This window comes from Tubulanus polymorphus, chromosome 1 (genome assembly GCF_964204645.1).
Source record: "Tubulanus polymorphus chromosome 1, tnTubPoly1.2, whole genome shotgun sequence".
NCBI lineage: Eukaryota > Metazoa > Nemertea > Palaeonemertea > Tubulaniformes > Tubulanidae > Tubulanus > Tubulanus polymorphus.
The window spans coordinates 2,537,220-2,563,894 of record NC_134025.1 but is presented as its reverse complement, the minus strand read 5'-3'; the positions used below and the strand labels follow the sequence as shown (position 1 = coordinate 2,563,894).

Genomic DNA, 26,675 nt, shown 5'->3' with positions numbered 1-26,675 from the left:
TTTGCATAATTTTCTTTAGGAATCCGGCCCGCCATCAGGGATGTCAGATCCTCACCGTCAAGTGCTGCTCCTATGTAAATCGTTAGCGGTAAAAGTATGAACTAACACGAACCCGCAACATTCCTACTGCGGCGTGCGAGTAATATGTAAATATACCGACTGCTGCGGCCTGAACCTGCTATTAGGCACGACCAGATATGTGGAGAAACAATATGGCGGACGAAGTAAGAAATAATTTTTCTGCCTCTACTTCTACAATATACTGGTCTCCTTCATCCAGTCGACGATTTTATCAGCTCTTTTGCTTTCCATAATCATAAAAATAAAATTCATCCCGACTTTTTACGAGAAGTGCCTTTATAAAATATAGTTTTATACGACATCGTGGTACCAGGCACTGCACTGCCGCCACTGTCTGACAGTCAGTGTCAGTGAGACGACAGCAGGGACTCTCTCTCCTCCCAGTGTCAGCTGGTCGTGGACGTAGTCAGTAGTGTCACTGCTGACTGACACACTGACAGGTCACTGACAGTACAGTGAAATAAACCTTCAGCCTGTCTAACTCATGTCAGTTTCAAACGGTCTGCTATATTACTCTAACTCAGTGTACGCTGTGACTTGTTTCACAATCGCAGACAACTGACTTCTTCAAGTCCTCATCTAGGACGTTTTAACCTTCATCATTTAATCATTCATAATAACAGAAACGTAATACATTTTGTTCAGGATGCTGAAGTGTTTGAAATTACTGACTTCACCACGGCCTCAGAATGGGAAAGGTAAGCTGGACTCCTAGTACAAGTATCCCTTCAAGCTTATCAATTACTGCAAGCAATTATTGACATTTCACCATATTGAAATTTCCATTGCAGATTTATCGCTCAAATTGAGGAAGTCATTCATGAATGGAAGGTCGCTAATGCTACAACTTTACCACCACTTAAACCTGTAAATAGAAATATATCTAATTAGATCAGTGAGATCTTCATTTCCATGTTATTGTTTTATGAATTATATTGTTTATTCTAGGGAGAATTAGCTAATGGCGATTGGCAAGAAAAGACCGAACAAATTTGTTTTGCCGATTTCAAATTTTCAATTGTCAGACATCAATTAAAGCAAGAAGAAGAAGTGACAGAAGTTGAAAATGTCATCGAAACTGATTCAGAAGAAGAACAAGGTAAGAATAATGTAATCCTCTACATCTCTGTGCTCAATAACTTTTTCTCACCGAGCTCGTTTTTTCATTGGTGTATATTAAGGTGTTAAGTGTGGCCCACTCATATAAGTCTATGACAGGAATGGGTTAAATTCTAAAATGTATCATCTCTTAAACATTTTTGTTTAGAGTTTGTTCCGACGTCATTTTATGATATGCTGTCAACAGAAAATGATTTTCCAGCTCGTGCACATTGCCTGTGTAGATGGTCAGTGTGTTTTAAGAGCATTCGTAAATCGGCAATTCTTTTTATTCTAATCCAAAACCACCATTTCAAGAGAATGTTTTTCAATAATTTGCAGGTACGGATTACGTGATTTCCTAGTTATTTCGCCGGCAATTCAATCTGAATCTATAACTCAGGAAAGTAGAATGAATATTCTACTTAGTTCTGTAGCAATTGCTATAAATAACACTGGATGGTAAGATATCAATCGATAGACAAAAACTGATTCTAGAGTAAACCGCATGCAGTGTATGTTGATATCTGTTCCCAAATTTTTTACAGCACAATTCCAATTTTCGTTCAAATTCATAAAAAAGCGCGTCGCTTATTTTCGGGAATTTGCGAGTGTCCAGGAATGCGTATGAACTACGAGATGGTTCACCTTCAACGGGTTCCCAAACAATACCATCATCTCAACGGTCTTCTAGATTTATTCAAGTCCAAGCTCGTACGTATAATTTCTGTTGAATTTTTGAACATGTTTTTATAGTTGTCATCATACTGATCCGCTGTTTTATATTATTAGGCTTGTCCGATTTCACCAATGCCTCCAGTCAGTGTTTCGGTACGGTTTACCTATGTCTTAAATGACTGGACTAATTCTTCTTGGACGCAAGCTCCTCCAGGTATTTACCATTAGATCGAACATTTCGCCGTGAAAAGCTAGAACTCTCCTTTCACTATTCATATATTAAATGCAGATCTGGATTCTACATGCGGTTCAATAGTTGGCTGTGATTCTTTTAGTGATCTGCCGTTTGGTGCAATGGAAGATCCAGTCAGGTAACAGTCATGATAACTGCCTCATCCACTTTTCAATATGCGTGTTCTCTTTTTGACGTTTCTTGGTTATTTTTCAGTGAGTTACATTTGTCAACGACTTGGCCAACATTATCAGAAGATATGATAGTTGACAATTCTGTTTATACGTGAGTTTTGGAGTTCTAATAGAAGTATGCATACAATTTCCATAATGAGAAGCGTAAAAGCAGTTAATTTAGATATTTTGTTGTAGTGATTTGGATCCACTTCAAGCTCCGTACTGGGCTGTGCGAGTACGTATGACTGACGATCCACAATGTCTTCTAAGTAAGTCTTATCCATCTGTCGATTCGAGAAATCATTAATCTTGGTTTTATTACCCTCACAACCCCTTTAAAAATCTATTTCATTTATCTATTTTAAAGCTGATTATTTGAATGAATTTGTGAAAGTTTGTCGTCGCAGTGAATCGAATGAACAACTTCTCGGACGTAAAATGAGTATGGATGATTCTGGTGGGTCTGTTGATACTACAGTAACCTGTCGATACACTACTCTAATGATCGCATTCTAATTTATGAATTATTTTCCTCCAATAGAAACTGGTGATATCTCTCAAGCTTTACAACGACTTACGGAACCAGTTCCTTATCACATACCGTCGCTTTCATCGGTAATGTCTAAAGCTACCACTAGAATGTCCATAAAACCTGAAGAGGCTCCGATTCCTGCAGATGTTCTCAATGAAATACTATTAGTAAGTTATTCCTATTATTCACCAATAGAAGATCGAATAAATTCAGATAACATGCTGAATGAATGATATATTTCTGCTCATAGTTTTTGTTCCCTGATGCGAAAGAAGATGGCAGTAAAGATGTAGATATAGATTATAAAGAAGAGGAAATACCGGATGAAATAAGGGTAAATTTGTGCCTTTATTTTGTATAGATTTTAGATCGATTGTTTTACTGAATGTTGCTTGTCTATTTCAGGATATAGTAAGGAAGTTTAAAGCAGCACCTACCGGTTCACTAACTGAGAGACTCGCTGTCTGTTTCTGTCTAGTCAACTACAGTCACGGAGGATTGCGTGCGATGGCTCATCTGTGGCAGGAGTTGGTTTTAGAGATGAGATATCGTTTGGAAAACGGTTACGTTATTTCCGGGTAATATTTTGTAAAATGTATCAGAATCTTGATCAAAATGCTTTAAATGATTAAACTTTCTCCCGGTAATGACAATTCATTAACCGATTCATATTTCAGATTGGAATTAGGAAGTCCCAATCTAGGAATGTGTTTATTGCATCAGAAATTGCAGATGTTGAACTGTTGTATTCAACGCAAGAAAAAACGTGACGAGAGGCATCTGAAGAAACTATCGTCCTATGATAGGGATGATTTTAAAAGCAGCACAGCATCAGCATCTGGTCTGTAACTATTATAGAACAGGGGGACCACTAAACCTGGAAAACAGTGAAAAGTCCGGCAATTTTCATTTCTTCAAATAAGTCAGGGAATGTCGTAAAAAATGAGAAATTTATCTCACGTATTTGACTGTGTTAATTGATTGCAACATGCATGTTAGGAGAAAAGCTAGTCAAATAAATGTGGCCACCCTGTAGAAACTGAAGATGTTTTTATACAATTTTATTGGTATTTGTAATGAAACTATTGCGTGTATTTTCAGCTGTTAGTATCAATTCATCGAGACCTGATTCTCCGACGGAAGACAGTTCACTCAGTGATGATGAGTTCTATGAATGTGAAGAGTCTTGGGATGAGGCGGAATCAGATACAATGGAAAATGGTAAGGGGGACTATGCATAAAGTGCGTAGGCATCTATAGGAGGAAAGGGGTATCTTCTCCTTATGTACATAATGCTTTAAGATATGATTGAATTGAAAATCAGCAGAATTTTGTGACCATACTTCATGAAGTGCTCCTAATTTATTTTCACTATAGAATGTGGTCGGTGTATTGTACGTTTATTTCTCATTTGTTCTATAAATAGATGATGAAAAACCAGGTGAAATTGAAGGCGAATCTTCAATGGATACCGATAAACCTAGTCTAATATCTCAATCATCATCGGCCGCTGAATATCAGGATTCTTTATCGCATAAACCCGACGGCCGGTTCCGACAATGCGCTGACCTGAAATTACTAAACCTCGACGAGCCGTTGTTTATTCCTATGACTCAAGAACCGAGTCCGATGACTGAAGATATGTTAGAAGAACAAGCAGATGTTTTAACGAAGTAAGAATCACTGACATGAGACCCTGTGCTGCACCAGCCTCCCCACCAGATGGTGTGCCGTCCAATAGGACAACTCAATCGAAATTAAGTTCATTTCCAACTACCTAGTATCTTTCATCTAGATTCGACATCGATCTCGTAATGCACACTATTGCAATCAACTACAGACAGGGTGGCAGCCACTTACCTGGAAATCGAGGAATTTTCTTTTCTTTAAAAGTATCAAGGAATTTTGTAAAATAAGCAAGAAATGAGGGAAAAGTCAGGGAGCTTTGTGAGGCTTGCTAGATTGCACATAAAATCAAATAGTTTCCATCTATGTCTTACGTACTTCACTGTGTTAATTGACTGGATCCTTAACTGATCGAGTCAGGGAAAACAACGCGCATGTCAGAGAATAGTCAGGGAAAGAGCAATTAGAATAAAAGTGGCTTCCCTAGCACCCTTAAGTCCTCATTATTATAACCATTGTGATATATACCCGGTACCTGGTATATTTTAGATTAGGAACGTCGGCGGAAGGTGCTCATCTCCGTGCTAGAATGCAAAGTGCTTCTCTCCTTTCCGATATGGAATCATTCAAGGTAAGAATTTGGGGAAAATGTTACAAGAATTTTCATTGTTTCGACGAGCTCCTAGTAATTTTAATACACACGCTCTCATACAGGCTGCTAATCCAGGATGCGTGCTAGAAGATTTTGTTCGATGGTATTCACCTCGTGATTACGTCGAGGAAGATGGTACCGATGATGGAGGCAAACCCGTTAAAAAAGGTACGAACATTTCATCGCTGCCCTCGCCGTCGGTTTTATCGAATATCCGTTGATGTCAATCAATATTTCAGGACAACTGAGTCAAAGGATGCAGATAGCTGGAAACATGTGGGTCGAGGTGTGGCACAGCGCTAAACCTCTTCCAGCCCGGCGTCAGAAACGTCTTTTCGACGACACTAAAGAAGCCGAGAAGGTATATAGAATTTTAACTACAGTTCGTGACTTGTAATTTGCTGGCTGTGAATATTGAATATAATATTCTTATTTTCAGGTTCTACATTTTCTTGCCGCTTTAAAACCAGCTGAAGTCGCCCTGCATCTTATGCCTTGTCTTATTCAAAGTGCAATAGTCAAAATTCTGAAGATTGGTATGCATTTCATCGGTACTGATCAATCTCAGAAATATCAGTACAGTTCATCGTAATTTGAATGCGTATCATGTGTAATGATTTCAGGTGAAAGAGATGTATCTTCGTTACAAGCACTGATGAATCAGATAGTTGATAGAACTGCTGCTTGTTCTAGAGCTCCACAACCGATGGTGAAAAAATACGAGGTACATAACTTCATAATTATCGTATCTGGATAGAAATTGCTTGTTTTATCGGTTTTTGTTCATCGCGTTAATTGAATTCGGTTCATTTTCAGGATATAATCATTAAACATATTCAACTCGCCGAGACGGTTATCGCTCGTGCTCAGTCGCTGAAGAATAAGTTCACCCATCAGAAACAGGACAGTCCGACGAGACAGGCCGAACTAGAGAAATTCGTATCGAGTCTTTTAGATCAGCCGGAAGTAGATGTAATCGGTGCGGCGCGTGGTCCTGCCGGAAAAATCATTCATAAACTATTTGCGTCGGCTCAGAGAGTGAGTATCTTTACCAATCATTGGTGATTTTGTAATTTGTTCTCCCATTGCAAATGAATAACAGCGTGCTACGAGTTTTTATATCGACCTAGTTACGTTCATGAATTAAGTATTGAGGTAAACTTGTTTTTGCAGGATCCTCCCCTTGCTTCTAATTTGAGACGAAGGGTGAGAAAAAACTTTCGTGAATTTCATGTTTTAGATTATTTGTTTTTCGAGGCATTTGTCAATTATTCAAACTCTCCGAACTGTAATGAATAAATTGACCGGTGTCTTTTCTTCTTTCGTATACGATATTTTGAGATTCGTTTTTTAAGCAGATGTTGAATTTTTTTTGTACATACATGATAGCTATTCGTTTAATTTCATAGCGTTAAATCTTTATCACATGTGCTTGAATATCTGCGTCATTATAAACTTATCTAATCACAAATATTGTTAGCGAATAGATGACAATGACCTCAGACCAATTTTTCACTGGATACAGAGAGCGTGCATCAGTCGATGATGTCTTTTATTTGGGTAAAGCGCTTTAAGAGTATAGTCTTTATCCATTTTTAGACACACTCTGAAAAGTGCTTATCCTTCTATGGATATACAGTAAAGCTCACCTAACTTGGACATAGTGAATTATTATCTGATGTACTATCTTAATTCTCTGATCAATATCTCAGTCTTTGTTGAGCTGAGACTAATTTTGCTGGTTGTCCGGTTAGGCGAAATTTACTGTACATGGTTCACCAGTTGAAAGCTGTCATTCACTCACTCACAATTCAGTGCATGTTTTTGAATTGTATATTACATGTTTATATTAGTAGCTGATGCTGTCATTGTTAGATTGAACTGTTATTTATTTATATTCACGGTATTATATTTCAGTCGAGTCATATGATACTGGAAGATCAGATGAATGATTGTGAAAGTCGTCCACCGAGTACTGTACCGGATTTCCCAGAACCAGCCGGTAAAGAGTATATCCTCAGAACGACAGTTCCACGTCCTGCGCCGTATTCACGACCAACTCCTCAACGTATGTTTTGTGTATTGATTAAAGAAGATTGTCGATTCGCCGGTGCTTTCTCAGAAGATACTACATTTATGTAAACGCTTATATCTATTATATTATGTAAAATAGTTGATGTAATAAATTATCTAAAGATCGTTACAACTCATTGTGGTGGATGCTGAATAAAATGGATAGATAGGTCTGTTCCAGGTTCGAACCCAATCTCTTATACTGTTTTGAGTAGTCACGACCAGATGCTGAATAATGAAGAATAAGGAGCATGTCCCGATACATTTTAGCGATTTCGAGACCCTGGATGCTGAATAGAGGATAAACACAGGATGTCCCAAGTTCAAACCCGATCTATCTGTTGACGATTCCGAATACCCTGGATGCTGAAGAATAGAAAGTAAACTGGAATCATATAGTGCTTCTTCGATAAGTTCTCAGAATCAGTAGCAATTCAGTTCTAGAGGATGACAGGATTCTGTTACATAGAATGATATCGGTCTAAAGAATCGGTTAATTCACTTTATATGAAATGCATTGAAAAGTCTATCGAAATCTACACAAAAGATCAATTGTGATTTTAGTTCACTGAAAATCCAATAGAGGGCGTACAACATAAAAATATCCTTTAGACCCCGTGGAGAACTATGAAAACCTCCCGAAATAAAAGCAAACAGTGTACAGAAGACATTCATGAATTCAAAACCAGTTGAAATTACCTTTGTAACACTTAATTAGACAACGTAATTATTATGGTAACGTTATTGAACTTATTTAGAAACGACTGAAATTTTTAATTTTCAAGTAACGGGGTTATCGCATTTGTTTGACAGTCGTTGTTGACACCTGGAGGAATTTCTGTGAATTAACTTAATGCGATGATAGGTCACATGTTAAAAAATTAATAACTTGAACCATGGACTCTAGAACGAATTTTAGAGTCCATGCTTGAACTAATACTGCAAATAGATGTCCCCATAACGACAGTACCACGACCTGTGCCATCATCAAACATGGTATGTGGAGTTGGCTTGAGTATTGCTGTAAACGAGTTGATGTAAATACAACGAAAACAATTCGAGATAAAGATATACATAAAAATATATTTCAACAAAAATTGAATTTTATCATGATAGGGGCCTATATACAATTTTCTTATAATGACTAGGTTTATGAGATATTATACTTTCGTAACTCTTATAAAAGCAACGGAGGCGCTTTGTTACGTTTTCCCTTTCGTTTCTTTTTATTTAGTTTACCGGAGTAAGTAGGTAGCTGTATTGCCGGTTTACACGATGATTTTGTAGGTAGTTTGAGATGAATACCGTACGCGGCACATTCATCCATGTAAAACTTGATGATAGAACATTCGCAGTTTTTATCCAAACGACATTCACAAACATTATCAGTGCACGCTCTGAAAACAAAAACAATGGAATTCATCACAATTGTATACTTGCAATGGAAAATAACACTGAAACGGTATCAAATATTCCTCAAAGATGAATTTTAGTTTAAATCAAAAATTCGGAGTTCTTAGTGAACGTTCAGATTTTTCGATGTTTTAAAGCTTTTCTTCCTGTTCTCCATTGTGGGTTGACTTTCAAAGTTATATTTACCTAAGAAATGGTGCTACAGGAATTTTCCCGTGACATTTCTTGAATGATGAACGTTTAAGAATATCACATTTCTTATGAGCGCGAACTCTTTGATCCACAGTTTGACACGAAGATAGTTTCGTATTGAACGGCGCGTCACAGCTGCATTTCCCACCAACTCTCCACGACTTGGCGAATAACTCGATATCAGAGACGATTTCATGTTTGATTTTTGTTTTGGGATCATCTTTTATGACACGATTGAAATTGCCGCAAAGTCCGCCTAATTTGTTCTGCCAACTCGGTGTCACGTAGATATTAACATCGCCTGATTTGCTCCACGTCAATTTGAAACCGATTATCAGATTCACGACAACTGTAGAATTTTGGACGATTTCTATAGTGAAGTATTCGTGTTTGTACGGAAAACTGATTTTACTACGATTTACTCTGATATCGAGATTTCTATGAAGTCCGATAGATAAAGAAGATACGATGATTGTAACCAGTTTAGTTCTCACAGTTGGATACGGATGATATTCATTCTTAAGTCGGATGTTTATTTGGCGGTTTTCGAATTCTTGAAGTAAGGTGTATCTACAACTTCCGTCGAATTTGAAATTAAATCCGTCAAACGAAGCGTAAGACAAATAATTCTTGTTCATTCCATTCACGGAACAGATACTGTGCGCTGGAATTAGAAATTTTAGATTTTTTAGCCTTTGAAACTAAACATTTTTTTTCTTGCACGAATATTTCTAAAGAAAAGCATATTTCATCCATTTACCTGGGACACACAATGGACAGCATTCTCCTTGTGGTCTGTACAAAATGGATTTCTGAAAGTAAGCAAGAAATGATATAAGCACAAGAATAAGTGGATTGGAATGTTCGGAGAAGGGAGATATTTACCTGCGAACATTTTGGGGTCATTCCGCATGTGATATCTTGGCATATAACCTTTCCATCATTACACGTGCAATCTGTACATGAGCCATCCTTCCAATTTTGCCCTATCTAGAAATTTACACATATGATAATGTATTTGAAATATGACATCAAAAAGTACAGATATATTGTATCGGATATTTGGTGTTGATATGATAAATATAGATATTGCATTGAAGGATTTGGATGTCAGTTACCTTGTATATTTTCTCATTATGTACGCATCCATTTACTGGTCGTTTACACCTCGGACAACATGATTTCCTATCATAGACCAAGAATTCGTCGGGACATTTCGAAACTGGGCATGATTTACGAAAGCACTCGATTCCAGTTTGTTTGCAAACGCATTTTGTACACTTGTCTGGCATGAATTGTAGACCGCGTTTATACAGACGATCTTGAAACAGACAGCTCGAGTCTGGAACAGGATTCATCGTCTTAGTTGTTCCTGTATAGTTTCAAATAAGAATATAGATATCTAGAGGGCCTATTGAGAACGGTGCGCAACCTTAGATAAACTGATGTAGAATATGTGTGTATACCTTTGCAAACTGGACAACATTTCTTTTCGTTATCAACTCGCTGTTTTTGTGGACAATTGAGAACTGGACAGATTTTCCTAATACATGTCAATTCACCTGACTATAGATACATTGAAAAATGTGTTAGGATGAAAATCGTCGTCAAATAGCAGTAATTATTGTGAATAATTTCAGCTAATTACCTCGCATTTACACCGCGTACATTTTTCACCGGGTTTTGTGACGGATTCGCCATCTTTCACATCCATTCCATTCACTACACATCCTAGCAACGTGATTCAAAAACATATCAAAAACTGCGATTTATTCATTTATTAACAATTCAAGCTATGGTTCAGTTTATACCTTTAGTATTTTCTTTCTCGCTTGCACAAGCGCGACAACATCTATCCGCTTTATAGAGCTGTTCCTGGCATCCTGGACGACATTGTACTGTACTCCGAGTTAGAATTCCTCCCTACATCATAAACATAGATTTATACCACAACATATATTTGATGGGTAAAAAAGCAGCGCTAATTTTCATATTCAAATGAAGTCTGCCATATACCTACCATACATATTGATATTTTACACGGGCGATTTTTGTCAATCCATTCAGTTCCATTCGCATTATTTTGTTTGCAGCCTGAAAATTTATATCATTTTTACAAAAATGAAATGACGTTCTTTCGGTAGCGGTACAAGTAAAAAAAAAAGAGGAAGAATTTGACAGCCTTACCATAAACTGAAAATATAAAGTTTATCCACGCAGTTATCATCAAGTATAAACTTAAATCCATTTTTCCTACTCCGATCAATTCGTCGTTGATTCCGATGACGAGTCACTAAACTAACTGATGGAACCAGTTCCACTTATTTATATGTATTCATCTTTGATCCTGGAGTCCGCTTGACCGGAGCAAGTCTGTCCAGGTCAGCGAGGACACGCTGTGCAGTTTTGAAATAATTCTTTTGTCAGAGGAGCGAATTAATTAGTTCGATATCACGAACTTTTGAAACTGCGCAGCGTGTGAGTAACACAAACTTCCTCTCGACTGTCGCCGGATATTTTTGAGCAGTATCAATCTATTACGTCCCTTATAGGTTAATAAGGGTAATTACCAGTTGAACAACCGATAACAAACACTTGAGTAGTAACTGATGATATGTAATATGTGCGGTTTATTAGCCACAAAAGAAAAATTCGTAAACAATTTGTGATATGACTTGATATTTCATTTAAGCGAGGAAAGACAGAAGTAATACCTATCCATACTAAAAAATAATACCTTGTTTCTCCTAATCGGGCGGGTCATTCTGTAAATCGCAATAGAATTTGTAATCAGTTCATTTCTACAGCTGCCGGGTCTGATATTGTTAGCCTGATCGTAATTTTTGTCTTAAAGTAATGTACAGGGTTGATAGGTGGCCGGCCGGGTCAACTTTAAGCTCGGCAGAAATGAGAAACTGCAAGGTATCAATTTTTTAGTCTTATTCAATTCAGAACAGAAGATGCAAAATTCCGATTTCCGTTGTTTACGATAAACGACGTAAACTATAAGGGCTTGTAATTGAATCAGAAGGTTCATTTGTATAAATGATTTGTATAGTTCTGTTATCAATGATCAGAGTTTCTTCCATAGTTGCGTTTGTAAAACGGCGATGAACGAACGGAATTTGTTGCCTTAGTGTTTCGCATTTCGAGCTCACAATTTTCTTATTCCATCTTTCGAATCTGTGACTGTAGTGATTCATTGCGCAAGTATCGGTGTTTCCGTAACATCGGCGTAAAACTTTCAACGTATTAAATGGTGATTTGAGAAATCTCCCCGAAAAGGGTCGAATCTTACTCGGTAAAATATCCCTTCTTTCGTAGACGATGTCGCTGAATTCGGGAGCTGCGTCCCAGACATGTGTTCCGTTACCACGAAAAAACTGGATATCTATATAAGGCCATAACCACCGAAATCTGCTAGTTTTCTTAGCCTTACTAGATGTTAATTTCAAACGATATCTAGTATCGAATATCAGGATATCGTCGCCAAGTTTTCTAAGAGCCAAATAAAGCTTATCCTTAGCGGCAAAATCTGGGACGACAACATCAATGTCGTCATCCCATGGAACGAGTCCATGATGCCGCCACGATCCTAACAAAGTTCCACCGTACATTTGATAGGTGATATTTAAGCGGTCACAAACTTCCACAAATTTATCGAGCAAATAAAAAGCCAACATTTTTTCTTCGTTGCTCATTAGTTTTACTTGAGATATGGATTGGGTAGTTTTCGCGGCCTTGTCGCTTTTTGCAGGCGCCAGAATCCATCGCATTTCAGGTTTATGTAACTTTCTCCTTTGTTGTTCTAAGGACGCGTTTGTTGTAACTGCGTTGACTAATTTCGAATCGTGATTAGTTTGTCCTTTGTAAATCAGATACGCAAGGGCTATCACATTGATGCCTATAAAACCGAATATGATGAACCTCCGCAATGGACGCGGGAAGTAATACGCTGTTTGTTGGTCGTATTGAGAAATTCTCCTAAAATGAAATAAAAGAATGATCTATTCACTTTCTAAAATTTACTTACCGGTATATTGAATGTGCAGACAGTAACGACTGCTCCTCGGGCCCTGATTAGGGGTGTTTGAATATTACGTATTCTTTTTACTTACATTTTTCAGCTGAATAATTAACCTCCTCGGATGATGATCGGTTTACATCAATTGAAACCGATGAAAACCGCATATGCCGCGGTTCTTTAATTGTATGTACCAATTAACGTAAATCGATAAATGACCTTAATCAGTTATACTTCGTTTGGGTGATACAATTACAAAAGTAATTGTCCTTTTAATATGATATTCAAATTTATAGAGAGACAGAGAGAAAGAAGGCGGAGAGGAGTAGTGAAGTTTATCATGGGGGAAACTTGCCCCGAAGTGAACGTCATTTCTGTAATAACGGGATAAACTAACTAATGCTCCCACCTTCTAAAAATCGCGTAAAAACAACCTCCCCGGTAACTTCAGAGCGATAGATTGGATAGATATATCGTGTGAATATTATCACAAACTGGTAAACGTTTCAATTCAGAGATCAAGTACTGTTGATCTCAGCGCAATATGAAGGGTTTGTGTGTAGTATTTGTAATAGGTTGGAGATAAAAGAAGTCAGTGTTTGCATTAAGTTATCTTTTTTTCCGTTAAGTAATGTATATAAATAAATCTTTCATCCTAAGATCAACTCTAAAGATTGGATCTATCTTTTTCTATTGGGTTTACGCAGCCAGCGTGAACTTTGTATCAAGAATTCTAATCGAAATTCCCATTTTCTCATACGTAAAAATGATATAGTCAAAGGTGAAACAAATTCGTAACCAGCTGTGCCTGTCAACTATCGGTTAACCATGTACTAACCTGTATGAAGTAAATTCCTTTAAACGCCGATTATAGTAACGAGGTCCCATCATTTAGCATCGTCAACATCAATATCGACCGATTCGATCTCAAATGTCGTTTTTATTAGATTAACTTTATCTCGTGCCATTAGGATAATCCGATATCAACGTTTAGACGATTTCCCGCAGAGAATTGATACATTACCGACTGCCGCAGGTCAAACCTACGTCGGTTGTAACGAAAACCTCACGCTTAATGAATATGGAAATTGAGAGCCGTTCGTCTGTGGTCCAGTACCACAGCTCTGAAATGAGATTCGAGTCATGTAGATTGCTGGGTCCAGTAGACGGTAATTTATTCCTGTGACTTATCCGTATTCAGAGTTGTACGTATCTGGAAAATGTTGGTATTTTCTTCTATGCTGATTCTGTATATGTAATAACCAATTGATATGATATTATGTTAAATTCAGGGGCGGAACTAGGGGGGATGTCAGGGTGTCCGGAACCCCCCCCCCCTCAAATTTGAAGTTCCCTCAAAAATGTCACCCCAAAATTTTTTGGACCAAAGTTTTCCACCTATAATAATTTTCAACGCATGAATTGACCGAGAGCATCCCCTAAAATGGCATAGAAGTATCCGCAGTACGTGGTGTTTTGTAAAAAGTGCCATTTGTTCTCATTGGACACCCCCCCTCCCATGGAAAATCCTAGATCCGCCCATTGAAATGTGATATTTTCATTATGCTTTTGGAAAATCAGGCTGATCAACCGCCTTTCAATTGAAACTAGAGTCCTCCGTTTTCAATTTTTGATAATAGATAGATATTTCTGTATAGCTTTTAATATGTACGAGTGAATCTCCTTATTTTCGTTGCAAAGGGTACACAATGTCTGGGTTCGGCATATCTGTGCAGAGAAAACGATAAAGCACCCGCAAACAAATAATTCAGATATAAAATGGAAATTTTATTTAGTATACTGATAAAACTGTGTATAAAATCATGATATACATATAACCAATTGCATAGATAATCATAATATAATAATCAGCGTAGCCTGGAAGATAACAGCTACAAACTCTATATCCATTACACGCTGCTGAACGTATGGCGAAGTACAAGTGATCATTATAACCAAATTACGTAACAATCGATCCCTAATTGAGCAACACTTCAAAATTCCGTTCCCAATTAACTTACATTTTCATTCAGTGTTTTTCACAATTCCTAGGTTATTATTAGCTCTAATGGTAAGTCAAATGGTCATTCTTTTTCTCTCTATGCCATATTATATATATATATATATATATATATATATATATATATATATATATATATATATATATATATATATATATATATATATATATATATATATATATATATATATATATATATATATATATATATATATATATATATATATATATATATATATATATATATACACATATATATATGTAAATGATAACTAACAGAAAAGAATAAAATGTTTGTAAAATAAAATAAATATACTAATTTTATCTGGATAAGGACGAAATATATACATACACAAAGCTGGAATATATAAACAAATATATATAATATATCGATATAGAAAACGTGTGAAAAGAAAGTTATAGCGGTTGATGTATAACTTCAGAGGCCAGTAATAAAAATATAAATATAGGCTCAGTAAATTCATTATTTTTGAGAACAATGTTTGTTGTTACGAGTGAAAAACAAAAATAATTTTTTGAATATCGTTTTATAAACAGGGAAACTGAGAACAGATGAATCTTCAATCAGCAGTTTATACAGATTAAAATATCACAGATTACTATTACAACAAAAACAGCACAATACGGCTTCACTTTTAGATAGTTCATTAACTATTCATATTTCATATTGAGATCCTTGTTTACTATGAGAGATTATATTTATCAGGATTTGTAGCAGTAAGGCTGATACAAGAGTTATCACTTCTAAGCACTTTTGAGACCAAGGGCCAGCAGCCCAGTCACGGCTTAGATTCAGCACCAGTCTAAAAGTCCGTCTTTGTTCTATAGCCAATCTAACAACTTAAGACCACTCTTTAGATTTAAGAGCACTTTTGGATTCTCTCAGGATTGCTACAAACTCTGTTTTGAGACCAGTCGTGAACGCATATTTCATACGACTTATAAAATTGTACAACTTTTCGATGATTTAACGGAACCGAAATGAGTGATTTGTTCTCTTTGATTGACATCCCAGATTCCCGTTTCAACTTCCTCCAATCTCTGAGGTTTACGCTGCTGCTGCTGCTGCGGTCGAGACGTCGGCGTCTCTTGTTTTACGGGAACCGGGCGTAAATATTTCTGTTTATTTTTACGTAGCGTCCATTCTTCGATGTCTTTACCATCAGCGATAGTCTGCGATTCCTCCTCTAACATTCGTTTAGCGTGAACGAGCAACTCTTTAACGGCAGATTTTGAAAATGGATGTTCTTCGATGATCGTCGCCCCAAATTCCATTTGTATTCGATCAACTTTAAAACAATAAGACATTTTATCAACAAACTTTCAAAAAGTGATCACCAACACTTCACACTAAAATTTTGTATGCCTGAATCGATGGTGCAGGGCTGCTTTGGTTCAGTTCGTTTATTTAATGAATCGCAAGGTGGTGAATTTGACTCGTACCTCCGGCTGGACATAAAACAAGTGGAAATAGACCTCCGGGTGGGTTGAATAACACACGTGTCAATGCCACATCACGGTTTATTGTCAGATAACAGATCACTAACTCTTCACTGCACATTTCTTCATCAGGAAATAATACACCCCAACCCATCAGGTCACCTTTCTTCACGGCACCTAAAGCTACAAATTAAACATTACATATGAAACTGGCGTATGATTTGTTTACCGATCGATTAAGTTCGAACAAAAATACCTTCATCAACAGCCCAGAAACGAATGAAATCTTGTTTAAAATTTGACTGTCCGTTTTTGTAGATTGGACTCGCGGTACAAAGCCCGATAGCCGGTGGCGGCCTTTCAGCGTCGAAATCATCGACGATGCTAACTTCGAAATGGTTGTACGCTGGAAAGAAACGCGAAAAAAATGTTTTTCTCGTTCAAATGAATTGCTTGCGAGGATTCTATTAACAGTTATGATATACCGTTGTGTAAACTGTAAGGAGCCTGTAAGATTTGAGTGTTTGTATGAGATGACTGTAAATTAATGATGTTATCTCGAGGATCTGCTTCAGCTCCTTCAGGTAGACACCAATGTTCAACATTTGCCTGTAATAACGAAACACGAGTAAATCAATCATTATCAAGCCATCCACACAGCATTCAAAATGAAACGTCAAAACGATAACTTACAACTTGAAAGACAGGTGGCGCTGATATACGATTTTGCCAAACGATATTGATATCGACGTCTGATCCACCGCTGTATACCGCGACCGTAGGAAATAATTCGGTCAAATTATCAACCGTCATGAAACGTGTACCGACCGCTTGATAATTCTTATTGAACAGAATTACAGGGACGTGATCAAAGGATGAAACTTCTAAACCGACGCAATCACCTGAAATATCACCGTACGTCATATACTACTGAACGTTTCATAGAAATAGGAATAAACGATAATCTGAAAATTTATGAGAAATTATTTGCCTTATACTGAAACTACAACATTTCAGCTGTTGAGACTAAAATAGCCATCATTAGGGGCGATTATGACAACATATCACACAGAAACTCAATAGCTTAAATGAATCTGACAGTAAAACAAGGAAATCTTAACAAAACTGGACAATGTATGAACTTCGGAGTAGAACTTTTCATTAATCACCAGTTTACATGAATGAGATCAGTGTCTATATAGGTCATCAATAGTAATATAAGAGTAGTACCTGATGTGAACCTCCTGCCGGTAGTGTTACCATCTGATTGATTATTATTCCACATTTTACCATCTCGCGACGTATATCCGACGGATCCGTCGGTTTTACCCGGATATTTATTCAGCGCAAAATCCGACGGAGCCACCCCGATACTGATCACGGAATCTTCACCTTCGCAACAAAGAAGAAGAGCATTTTAACATTTGATTAATCTACAGACTTCGGATGAGAAGAAATAGATACATACCAGCGCCGAGGACTTCCAAATAGAAATAACAGCTTTCAGGGGTGAGTGATTTCTGTAACTGAATCACATGAATTCCTTTCTGTTCACCAGTTAACTTCACGCGACAGAATGTTTTATCAATCGTGAACTGTAATTGTTCTGATGCTCTGATCGTCGAATCATCAATGGCTGAAACAAGAAGACAAGTTTACAATCGGCGTTCTCCACAACAGGTTTTATTCATTTTCAGATACACCCCTCTAAAAATCAGCCATCCCGTTTAAAATATCTGCAGCCCCTACCAGAGCGGACGAATGTGAAAAATAGATTACACTAAAATCAAGCTTGATTTTCTGTATTTTTTGATGGTTCAAAAGCCTCGCTTCTACAACAGCCACAATGTCAAATACTTAACAACGAATCCTAATCAATCCCTTTGAAATTCCAGCATAAAGATAAAACAGTCATCAAGTTCTTCATCAATACAAAGTGTGTTTTGCCTACTTATATACGTACCGGTAAGCCTTGAATTATCATTCAGAATATCATACGCTTCGGTTATTGATGAAAGGAACAATTCATCTAACTTAGTGTATGTTTTTGGTGTTGTGTTACTCTGCATATCGATCTCAATCTTAGATGCTAAAACGAATAATTCGGTAGTCAATATACGTATAATCAAATATTCAATAAATCGACAACACTCGTAATATATCGATCGAATAGCAGCAGCGCTCGTACCGTACGGATGCAGCAGTACTAACGGATACCAGCCTCCAGGAGGCTGTAACATCATCTTATGATAAACAATAACGGAATCGATGGAAACATAACACAGCACCATCTGTTCTTTCTTATCGTCGAAATCAGCATCACTTCTATGGGCTGGATCGTATAGTATACCCCAACCCATTCTCTCACCAACTTTCATTTTCAGTACTGAAAATATCAAAGCATCAAAGAGTTAACCCTTTCAGTGCTGACTAACTAATACCCTATAGTGCTGGAGATAATTTGAACATTTTTAAAAATTCCACCCTAGTGTGTTGAATAACGGGAATACCACTATGGTGCATCTACACTGCGGTGCAGTGTATCGTTAGTTACTAGTATTTCACTATGTTTGACAGGTGCTGCCTTTTTCAAGAGAGATAATTACTAATAACTAATTATATCAATACACCGCACTGCGGTGTACTAGCAAAATCTATCACTGCGGTGTAGACGTATTGAAAGGGTTAATGCATTCATTAGAATTGTAACGACGGTATATACTGATGTAGTAGATGCAAACCTTGTCCATCCGGATGCCAACAAAAATAATCACGTAACAATTCGCATGTTGGTGTAGGTTTAATAGGACTACACGTTGCTATAGCGATACAGTTCGCGGCACCGATATCACTGGTTTCTTTGATGACAACCTCGAAATGTTGGATTTCTGTAAAAAATATTCATAAGAATAACATTTACACGGAAACACGAAGACGAGTGAAACGGTGATGATTTTGTACAGAAGTCTTACGTCTAGAGAGCGGAAATGGACTTTGTATAGGAAGTTCATCTCTTGTAAGATCATCATAAAAGAAATGATCTTGCGCCGCGTCATAATGCACTAATGGAGAACGAATCCAATGCAGCATATTTTTCTGAAATGGTCAGCAATACGAGTGATTGATCAACCACCAGATTCTTAAACAGCAATTAAAAAAAATTCACACACGCCAAACGCGTACCTCTGAGTATTTGGGAATTCCGAGAGCCGCTTCAGGCCACATTAGACCCAAATCTATCGGTCCATTTTCTAACGCGATAGTCGGCAAAAAGTTCGAATGATTCGGCTCAAAATGATACCTAAATTACAATCGGTAACATTCGGATAAGATTAACGACAAAAACAGTAAAATCATGTACGACTAATATCGATAATAAACATTCACAGTGTTTTTACCTAGTCGCAACTGGCTGTCCATTTTTTAGAAACATAACAGTGGACATCGTTTCACCGAAGTAAGTGACGAGAACTCCAAAAATATCATCTAAAATAATTGACGAAATGAATGAAATATAATAAACGACCAACATCGCAAGAATTAACATTCGATAAAATCATATATCAATTCACTTACTTATACCGAATTTTTGACCGTCCGTATTTGCCCCGAGTTTGTGCGAGGTATAACACCGCCCAGTGTTGCTATGGTAACCAACGGTATTGTTCCAGTTTCCGGGATGAACGTCATCATTGATATCGGGACCAGCGATTCCGATTGTGATCACGCTATTAGCAGCTGAAACGATCGATTGTTGATATCTTGCAACGACCGATTGGTGAAAGTTATGTTTGTTTCAACTCGATTGCTTTAAAGCGATTGTGAGAAACTGGCTCAGTTACAGTTGAGTTGAAACTTTTAAATAACTGTCATAGGACTTGTTGCCCGAGCGATTTAACCGTTTCAGCGAGCCTAATTATGAAGCAGTAAATTTTTCAAAATGGCAAAACTTTCCTACCCACCTAATGAATTAACTTGAGCAAAGAAATAAGGATGTTCTGGAGTCAGCGGACGTTTGTGTTGGAGGAAGTTACAAGTTTCCGAATATTGTTTTAGTTTAACTTCCGCGATTTGACCAGGAATCGGAATTTCTTCACTAAACTCAATATCGCCAGCAAATCGAAACAGGTCGTCCATCATCGCACCGTTCTTCTATTCAATTGAAGATTAAATAAAATTTCAATAAATTCTTGAAAGCCGTCTAGTAAAAGTAAGTAGTAAAGAAGTAAAACAATAAAGCGATTGAATTGTATTTGATGATAACGAAAACACATACGAACTTCAGAAATGCTTCAGAAAGGCATCTCATTCATAATTACCTCACAAAAACACAGACAAAACAACGGTTTTAGTAACTTTTGCTGTTGATCATCAGATAAAACAAGTCTAAACGTGTTTTGATGAGTTTGTTATGGGTCTGACTGTTATCATCTTTTATTTTACTTCCGGGTTTAGTGCTACAGGTTTAAATCCCAAACGGGGGAGTCATATCGATGAAGCTATTTACTGCAATAAAACAACGTTGGTATAATAGGCAATCGAGCTGGACGATGGCACTAGCGGTCAACTGAATAACTAAGAACGCCCGACTGACAAGAACTTTTAGACGTCTTTGGCTAAAATCATCTATGTCATTTCTTACGTATTAAGAAAAATCTTACACGGATGAATTGTGTATCTTCTCGACCTATACGAGTTCCTTCGACTGAGACACTGAGTGTCGACCTCTGACACCGCAGGAATAGATTGAATTCAGTCTCTGCCTGGCTCTTTTACCCAGCTCTGTCCCGTTAGCTTAGATCCTTTATGTCAATATAATCCAGCAAGATTCTTTCTTTTAAAAACGATTTAATTATTATTTATTCATAAATGACTACAAAACATTCTGAGCTAAACTATCGGCACATCCACAGTAAACGTAGATCAATAATCAATTAAGCCTGTCAAATGTCTCTTATTCTTATCACATGAATCATGTGATTAGTCTACGCTTTTGGAGCATCTAACAAAGCTGACTTAATTCCAATTTTCTTCAATTCTTCCACAAGTTCACCATTTTTATGCATGTCCAACATTATATCAGATCCACCCAGGAATTCACCATCAATATATACTTGAGGAATCGTCGGCCATTGACTGAAATCTTTGATACCTTTAAATAGAAATTAAATACCAGAGTGAGTTTCAAACTTGAACCAGTGCTTTAAGCAGCTTAAGGGATCATTCATTTATTACGTACAAATAAAATTTGAATTTTTCAACCCCCCTCCCCCTCTCTACGCAAAATCGGCCATTCTTTCATATACATTAAGCATTACATACAGTACGTCTGCCCCCTCCGCTAATGCGTACGTAATAAACGCATGACCCCTTCGTAGGTCAGATGAATATGGCTGACTAATACCTAGTTAGTTACCTAATCGTTGGTGGTAAGCTTTTTATAATCGGATGGGCTTATACCAACGTTAGGGATGACAAGGACCAAAACACGGTTGAAAAAAGTAACACTTCAAAAATATACTTTCTATTCACTTCAGTCCACAATTAATGGCTTAATTCACAAACTAACACAGGTACCTTTCGAAATAATCCAATTTTATGTATGTTTCGAGTGATTAATCAACATTATTTTGAGAAATTAATTAATTTCTCCACAAATTTCGCCATTGGCCGCCATTTCTCTGTATTGCACATGTGGCATGATAAGACAAGGGGACCTACAAGGATTTATATAAAACTTCCAAGACGAAACGACAATTTTTATTTTTGATGGTTTTCCAACTTTATTTCAAGTCTTCGTGTTTTCCATAATAAATAATGAAATAATAAATTTCTGGTAAAAGAAAAATGTGAATAAAAATTGATTTTTTAATTTTTTTAAATTTCGTCGTTTCGTTTTGTTAGTTTGTGCTGTTGTCCTGGCCTCAGTCCACAGGTGCCAGCACCTCCAGTAATTTTCAAAATGGCAGCTGTTGACTGGACGGAAATTTACTCTCACTTTACGGCCGATTTGCACATGGATTAAGATCGTCAGGTGAGGTGTTATAGGTATCAGACAAACTACGAATCTGTTGTGCGTCGATTACAACAAATATGAGACAGATATCTTAAGAGACAATGAAATGCCAGGCAAATTACTCGTCAGTCAAATTGGCTGACGAAGATTTCATACAAAAATGACCTTCCCATTCCTGACTGTGGTTTGTGAAAATATCCGATCGTGAAACTAAACCACAGTCAGGTTACTGACTAACTAATACCCACCCTGTCTTAAGACTTCATCTTCGAGTACATCGTGAGCATCAAAGTTGTCAACGCCATGCATTTCTAAAATTCTAATGACGAGATTACTGAATCCACACCTGGGTGCCTCAGGAACACCTTTCATAAACAACACAATCTTGTTGTTTTTCACCAATTTATCAATTTTGTCGTGGATTGTTGCATTGGAAGAACAGTACCGTAGCGTCGACAGATTCAGACAACGAGTTACTTTGAATGACTGCAACGCCGATCTGACAAGGAACGACATAATTATCAGATGTTAATTAATGCGTTCCAACTTTTTCCTTTACGCAACCAACGACTCGACGGCGCGACGACCTTGGAAATATGGAGCCCTGGCAAGCGAGGTTGAATTTATCGGAAAACCTGGGATTCGACTCTACTGTATTTGACCGGCGCGGGCTGTTCGAATATAGGTGCATTTGTATCTCACGAATAATTCAACTCTTCACGCAATGTAAGTAATTATTACTTCATTAATAAAGTATCATTCAATAGACAACAAATTTATGGTTTACCCTTAAGCTTGTTAATATTCTGAATTGACAATATACAGTGGTTGTTTTATGATTTAATAATTATTTCGACAATTGACGTGGAATGTCGATTGTAATCAATCTTGGATTCGTTATCCTTTGACAGGTTCGAATCCCGATTACAGCACATTCACTCTACGAAATGTTTGTATACATTTATCTTACTCATTGCCTTTATATCAACATTTCAAATGGCTAGAAACTCCCATAGGGAATGGTGTATAGCAAAATTGTTCACAGTGGCCACTAGTTAACGCAATCATTACCGGTGGTACCGGGCCAGTTAAAACAGTAACGATTGTAAGACTACCGTTCTTGCTGCATAAATTGTTAAGTGACTCGAATATCATTTTTCTCGTGAAAGACAGTAAACCATTGGTAGAACAATGAAGTTTAGACTTGTGATAATTCTGCCCGGCATAAGCTTACTCTTTTGAATTGTGAATTTTCCATCGTTGATTAGAATTTGAATAGAAATTCATTGTTTTGCCGGCGTCGAATAAGAAACTATCCGTTAAAATTGATGCTGGTTGGCAATTAAATATATTTTCAGTTGACGATGGTTTGGAATCATGTCGGTAAACACGCCCTGAAATACCTGTTTGGAAGCTGCGCCGCATCTGGTATCGCTGGTGCGGCTGGATTTGTAACGACGAAAAACCGGGAGGACCTGCAACACGTCCATGTGTTCACAAATCCGAAACCATCAACTCCGAAAGACTTCATTAATAGAAAACGAGAAAATTTCATAACCTGGGAGGAATATTTTATGGCTGTTGCTTTTCTCTCGGCTCAGAGGAGTAAAGATCCTAATACCCAGGTCGGTGCTTGTATTGTGAACGATGAAAACAAAATAGTTGGCATCGGTTATAACGGAATGCCACTCGGATGCCCGGATGATGAAATGCCGTGGGCGCGCAGAGCGGATAGTATTCTAGATACGAAAAAACTATTCGTCTGTCACGCTGAAATGAATGCTATACTCAATAAAAACTCTTCTTCGGTTCAAGGTTGCCGAATATACGTAGCATTATTTCCTTGTAACGAATGCGCTAAACTCATCATACAGTCGGGCATTAAAGAAGTGATTTATTTCTCGGATAAATATAAAGAGCACATAGAATTCGTTGCATCGAGACAAATGTTAGAAAAAGCACGAGTAAATGTGAGACCTTTTGTCAGAAGTAGAAATCAAATAGTGATCGACTTTAGTTCAATAGATTCCTAAAGCGATCCGAGTAAAAACTCGATCTTCCATTTTGATCTACACATGTTTCTGATGTCAATTAATGTAAATGATATGAAAATAAACGAAAGTTACGAATTATGTGAGATTTTCTTTTAGATATATATCTGCAGGGTAAGAATTAACGATACGAATCTCAGCTATTTCAATGAATGAGCGTTCGAATTGAAACAACACCCTGAAGCTATAGCCCTACCGATAGAAGTTCTAATTAGTTGAATAGCTTTAATTCAAATTTTCTAAAAACTTACAAAGACTATATTGTAGCAGCGTATTTTTATCTGCTATCGGGATAACGGGCTGCGACTTACGCGAGCTATTTCTAATGGAATCAGAAGCTTTGGCTTCTAAAATTGATACGATTTTCGTGAAAATACGAGCATGATTTTATAAGGTTTTTTAAGAAGAAAAAATGATAGATGTGATACGACTAGTTCGATGACGACTTATGCGGGTTGACTGTATACCAGACTGTATATTTCAACATGAATTATTGCTCATCCCATTCAAAAGTTCGTTATTCTAACAAATTTCAATCTACATTTTTGAAGTTTTCAGGATCAATAGAAATCTATATGTGGTCTTATCTGCTTCTTACCGTTTTCAATTATCCGTATTAGTTTTTAAGTAATTGCGAGTCAACTTCCAAAACACGTTTTCTAGAGTATCATGTTTGCATATTTATATCAGGAAATTTCACAATTTTACCGGTCCCTACTTTGTTGAAAATCAATATTTGAGTGATATCATAATAAAGTTGATTATCGACTGAGTTCATCGATATTTTTACTAGTAGAAATAGGGACAAATAATTCAACAATGCGGACCCAGCTGGTACCCAAAAAATGGCGCCTAGAAACTGTAAAAAGGCTTATGCAATGCAATGCAATGCAATGCAATGCAATGCAATGCAATGCAATGCAATGCAATGCAATGCAATGCAATGCAATGCAATGCAATGCAATGCAATGCAATGCAATGCAATGCAATGCAATGCAATGCAATGCAATGCAATGCAATGCAATGCAATGCAATGCAATGCAATGCAATACAACTTAATCAACATCTCACCCTACAGATCACCCTAGACGATGATCTCACCCCCTAGAGATCATCGTCAGTCACACCTGACTATGACTCTAGGGTGAGATCGAAACGTCGTGTTCTTATATTTTAGATTGTATCAATGAATAAATTCTCGATTTTAGAATTCTTTTAATTTGTAAATAGTGGGTTTTTTTTTATCTTATCATCTTTTTACCACGTTCGAGTGTGGTTATCGTACTATAACTTAATCAAACTCTGAAATTTTTCAATCACATTACGGAAAATACGCCAGATGGTGCGGCTCTGTCGTAGTACTGCTATGCTAACCGCGCAGACAGCATTTTATGCTTTGGCAGTATTGACGTGAAAACATGGCTTCAACCTCTAGTGAAACTGCGTGTAAAAGCCAGAAACGAGACGATTACATATCCTGGGACGAATGGCACATGGGAATTGCCATTCTCAGCGCCCAACGAAGCAAAGACCCCGTCTTCCAAGTTGGAGCCTGTGTTGTGAACGAAGAAAACAAGATAATGGGCGTTGGTTATAATGGTATGCCCTTGAACTGTCCAGATGATAAAATGAGTTGGGGAAAAGAAGGTGCCATTTTGGATACTAAGAAGTATTTCGTGTGTCACGCTGAAATGAATGCCATCACTTTCCGGAATTGTGCATCACTAAAGGGCTGCAGAATATATCAAACATTCTTTCCTTGCAATGAGTGTGCCAAGATGATCATACAATCGAAAATCGTCAAGGTGATTTACCTGCACCACACGAAGCAAGATCGGGACGAATATAAAGCTTCTAAAATGATGCTGGAGGAAGCTGATATCGAGGTTGTCAAATATGATGAATTAAAGGGTAACAAACATAAGGAAATCACTCTTAAATTTGCTTAAGAAACGACAGAGACATTTTCCACCTATGAATGGAAACGTCTCAGTCTTATCATATCTAAATTATATATGTAGATGTGTGTATATGTTTATTGACTACGGAATTAGAGACAGGTATATCAAATGGGAGTCCCGTTACAAACGGGACCAATATGATTAACCGAGGTTGATTCTCTTTCATATTATATACCGCCTATTCAACGATGTATCGTTCGTACATTTTAATGCCTGCTTTTTTATTCTAAATTACAAATCTGTCTAATAATTTATGAATAGTTAGATATTTAATAATATATCTGTATACATTGCAGTATAAAATAATATTTATATCGCTGGCAATTAATTCTTCAAGAAATAAAAAATTTGTTAATCTTTTCACTAATTTTTTTGGTAATGACTAAAGG

General features: G+C 37.1%; 5 protein-coding genes across 6 annotated transcripts; 3 read left to right on the top strand and 2 right to left on the bottom strand.

Moving 5' to 3' along the window:
- Positions 1–178: 178 nt before the first annotated feature.
- LOC141899997 (rab3 GTPase-activating protein catalytic subunit-like) lies at positions 179–7,268 on the top strand. 2 transcript variants are annotated; one of them, XM_074786685.1, is made up of 26 exons: positions 179–224; positions 727–779; positions 873–948; positions 1,030–1,180; positions 1,349–1,427; positions 1,522–1,641; positions 1,728–1,893; positions 1,972–2,071; positions 2,147–2,228; positions 2,306–2,374; positions 2,461–2,534; positions 2,633–2,722; positions 2,807–2,964; positions 3,048–3,131; positions 3,203–3,375; positions 3,475–3,638; positions 3,899–4,018; positions 4,224–4,470; positions 4,973–5,054; positions 5,138–5,243; positions 5,315–5,436; positions 5,515–5,611; positions 5,699–5,799; positions 5,892–6,113; positions 6,249–6,281; positions 6,993–7,268. In XM_074786685.1, exons 1-26 carry the CDS (start codon positions 198–200, stop codon positions 7,215–7,217), a joined length of 3,021 nt encoding a protein of 1,006 aa, XP_074642786.1. In that variant the 5' UTR covers positions 179–197; the 3' UTR covers positions 7,218–7,268. The 2 variants fall into 2 exon arrangements, with proteins under 2 accessions (XP_074642786.1, XP_074642793.1); XM_074786692.1 differs by lacking the exon at positions 6,249–6,281.
- Positions 7,269–15,093: 7,825 nt separating this feature from the next.
- On the bottom strand, positions 15,094–20,693 carry LOC141908822 (uncharacterized). Its single transcript, XM_074799043.1, has 16 exons — positions 20,578–20,693; positions 20,221–20,410; positions 19,835–19,996; positions 19,657–19,744; positions 19,442–19,559; positions 19,231–19,354; positions 19,000–19,146; positions 18,447–18,644; positions 18,222–18,347; positions 17,727–17,894; positions 17,489–17,650; positions 16,952–17,160; positions 16,744–16,867; positions 16,515–16,664; positions 16,262–16,441; positions 15,094–16,107 (listed from the first exon to the last, which is right to left on the bottom strand). The coding sequence occupies exons 2-16, from the start codon at positions 20,396–20,398 to the stop codon at positions 15,758–15,760; spliced, it is 2,484 nt and encodes an 827-aa protein (XP_074655144.1). The 5' UTR covers positions 20,399–20,410; positions 20,578–20,693; the 3' UTR covers positions 15,094–15,757.
- Positions 20,694–21,137: 444 nt separating this feature from the next.
- LOC141908839 (putative monothiol glutaredoxin ycf64-like) lies at positions 21,138–22,790 on the bottom strand. The gene is made up of 2 exons (XM_074799066.1): positions 22,523–22,790; positions 21,138–21,410 (listed from the first exon to the last, which is right to left on the bottom strand). The coding sequence occupies exons 1-2, from the start codon at positions 22,788–22,790 to the stop codon at positions 21,244–21,246; spliced, it is 435 nt and encodes a 144-aa protein (XP_074655167.1). The 3' UTR covers positions 21,138–21,243.
- Positions 22,791–22,828: 38 nt separating this feature from the next.
- Positions 22,829–24,338, top strand: LOC141908831 (deoxycytidylate deaminase-like). The gene is made up of 3 exons (XM_074799055.1): positions 22,829–23,000; positions 23,186–23,223; positions 23,633–24,338. The coding sequence occupies exons 1-3, from the start codon at positions 22,871–22,873 to the stop codon at positions 24,305–24,307; spliced, it is 843 nt and encodes a 280-aa protein (XP_074655156.1). The 5' UTR covers positions 22,829–22,870; the 3' UTR covers positions 24,308–24,338.
- A 1,312-nt stretch (positions 24,339–25,650) lies between these two features.
- Positions 25,651–26,636, top strand: LOC141910737 (deoxycytidylate deaminase-like). Its single transcript, XM_074801492.1, has one exon. It carries the CDS (start codon positions 25,744–25,746, stop codon positions 26,272–26,274), a length of 531 nt encoding a protein of 176 aa, XP_074657593.1. The 5' UTR covers positions 25,651–25,743; the 3' UTR covers positions 26,275–26,636.
- Positions 26,637–26,675: the final 39 nt, after the last annotated feature.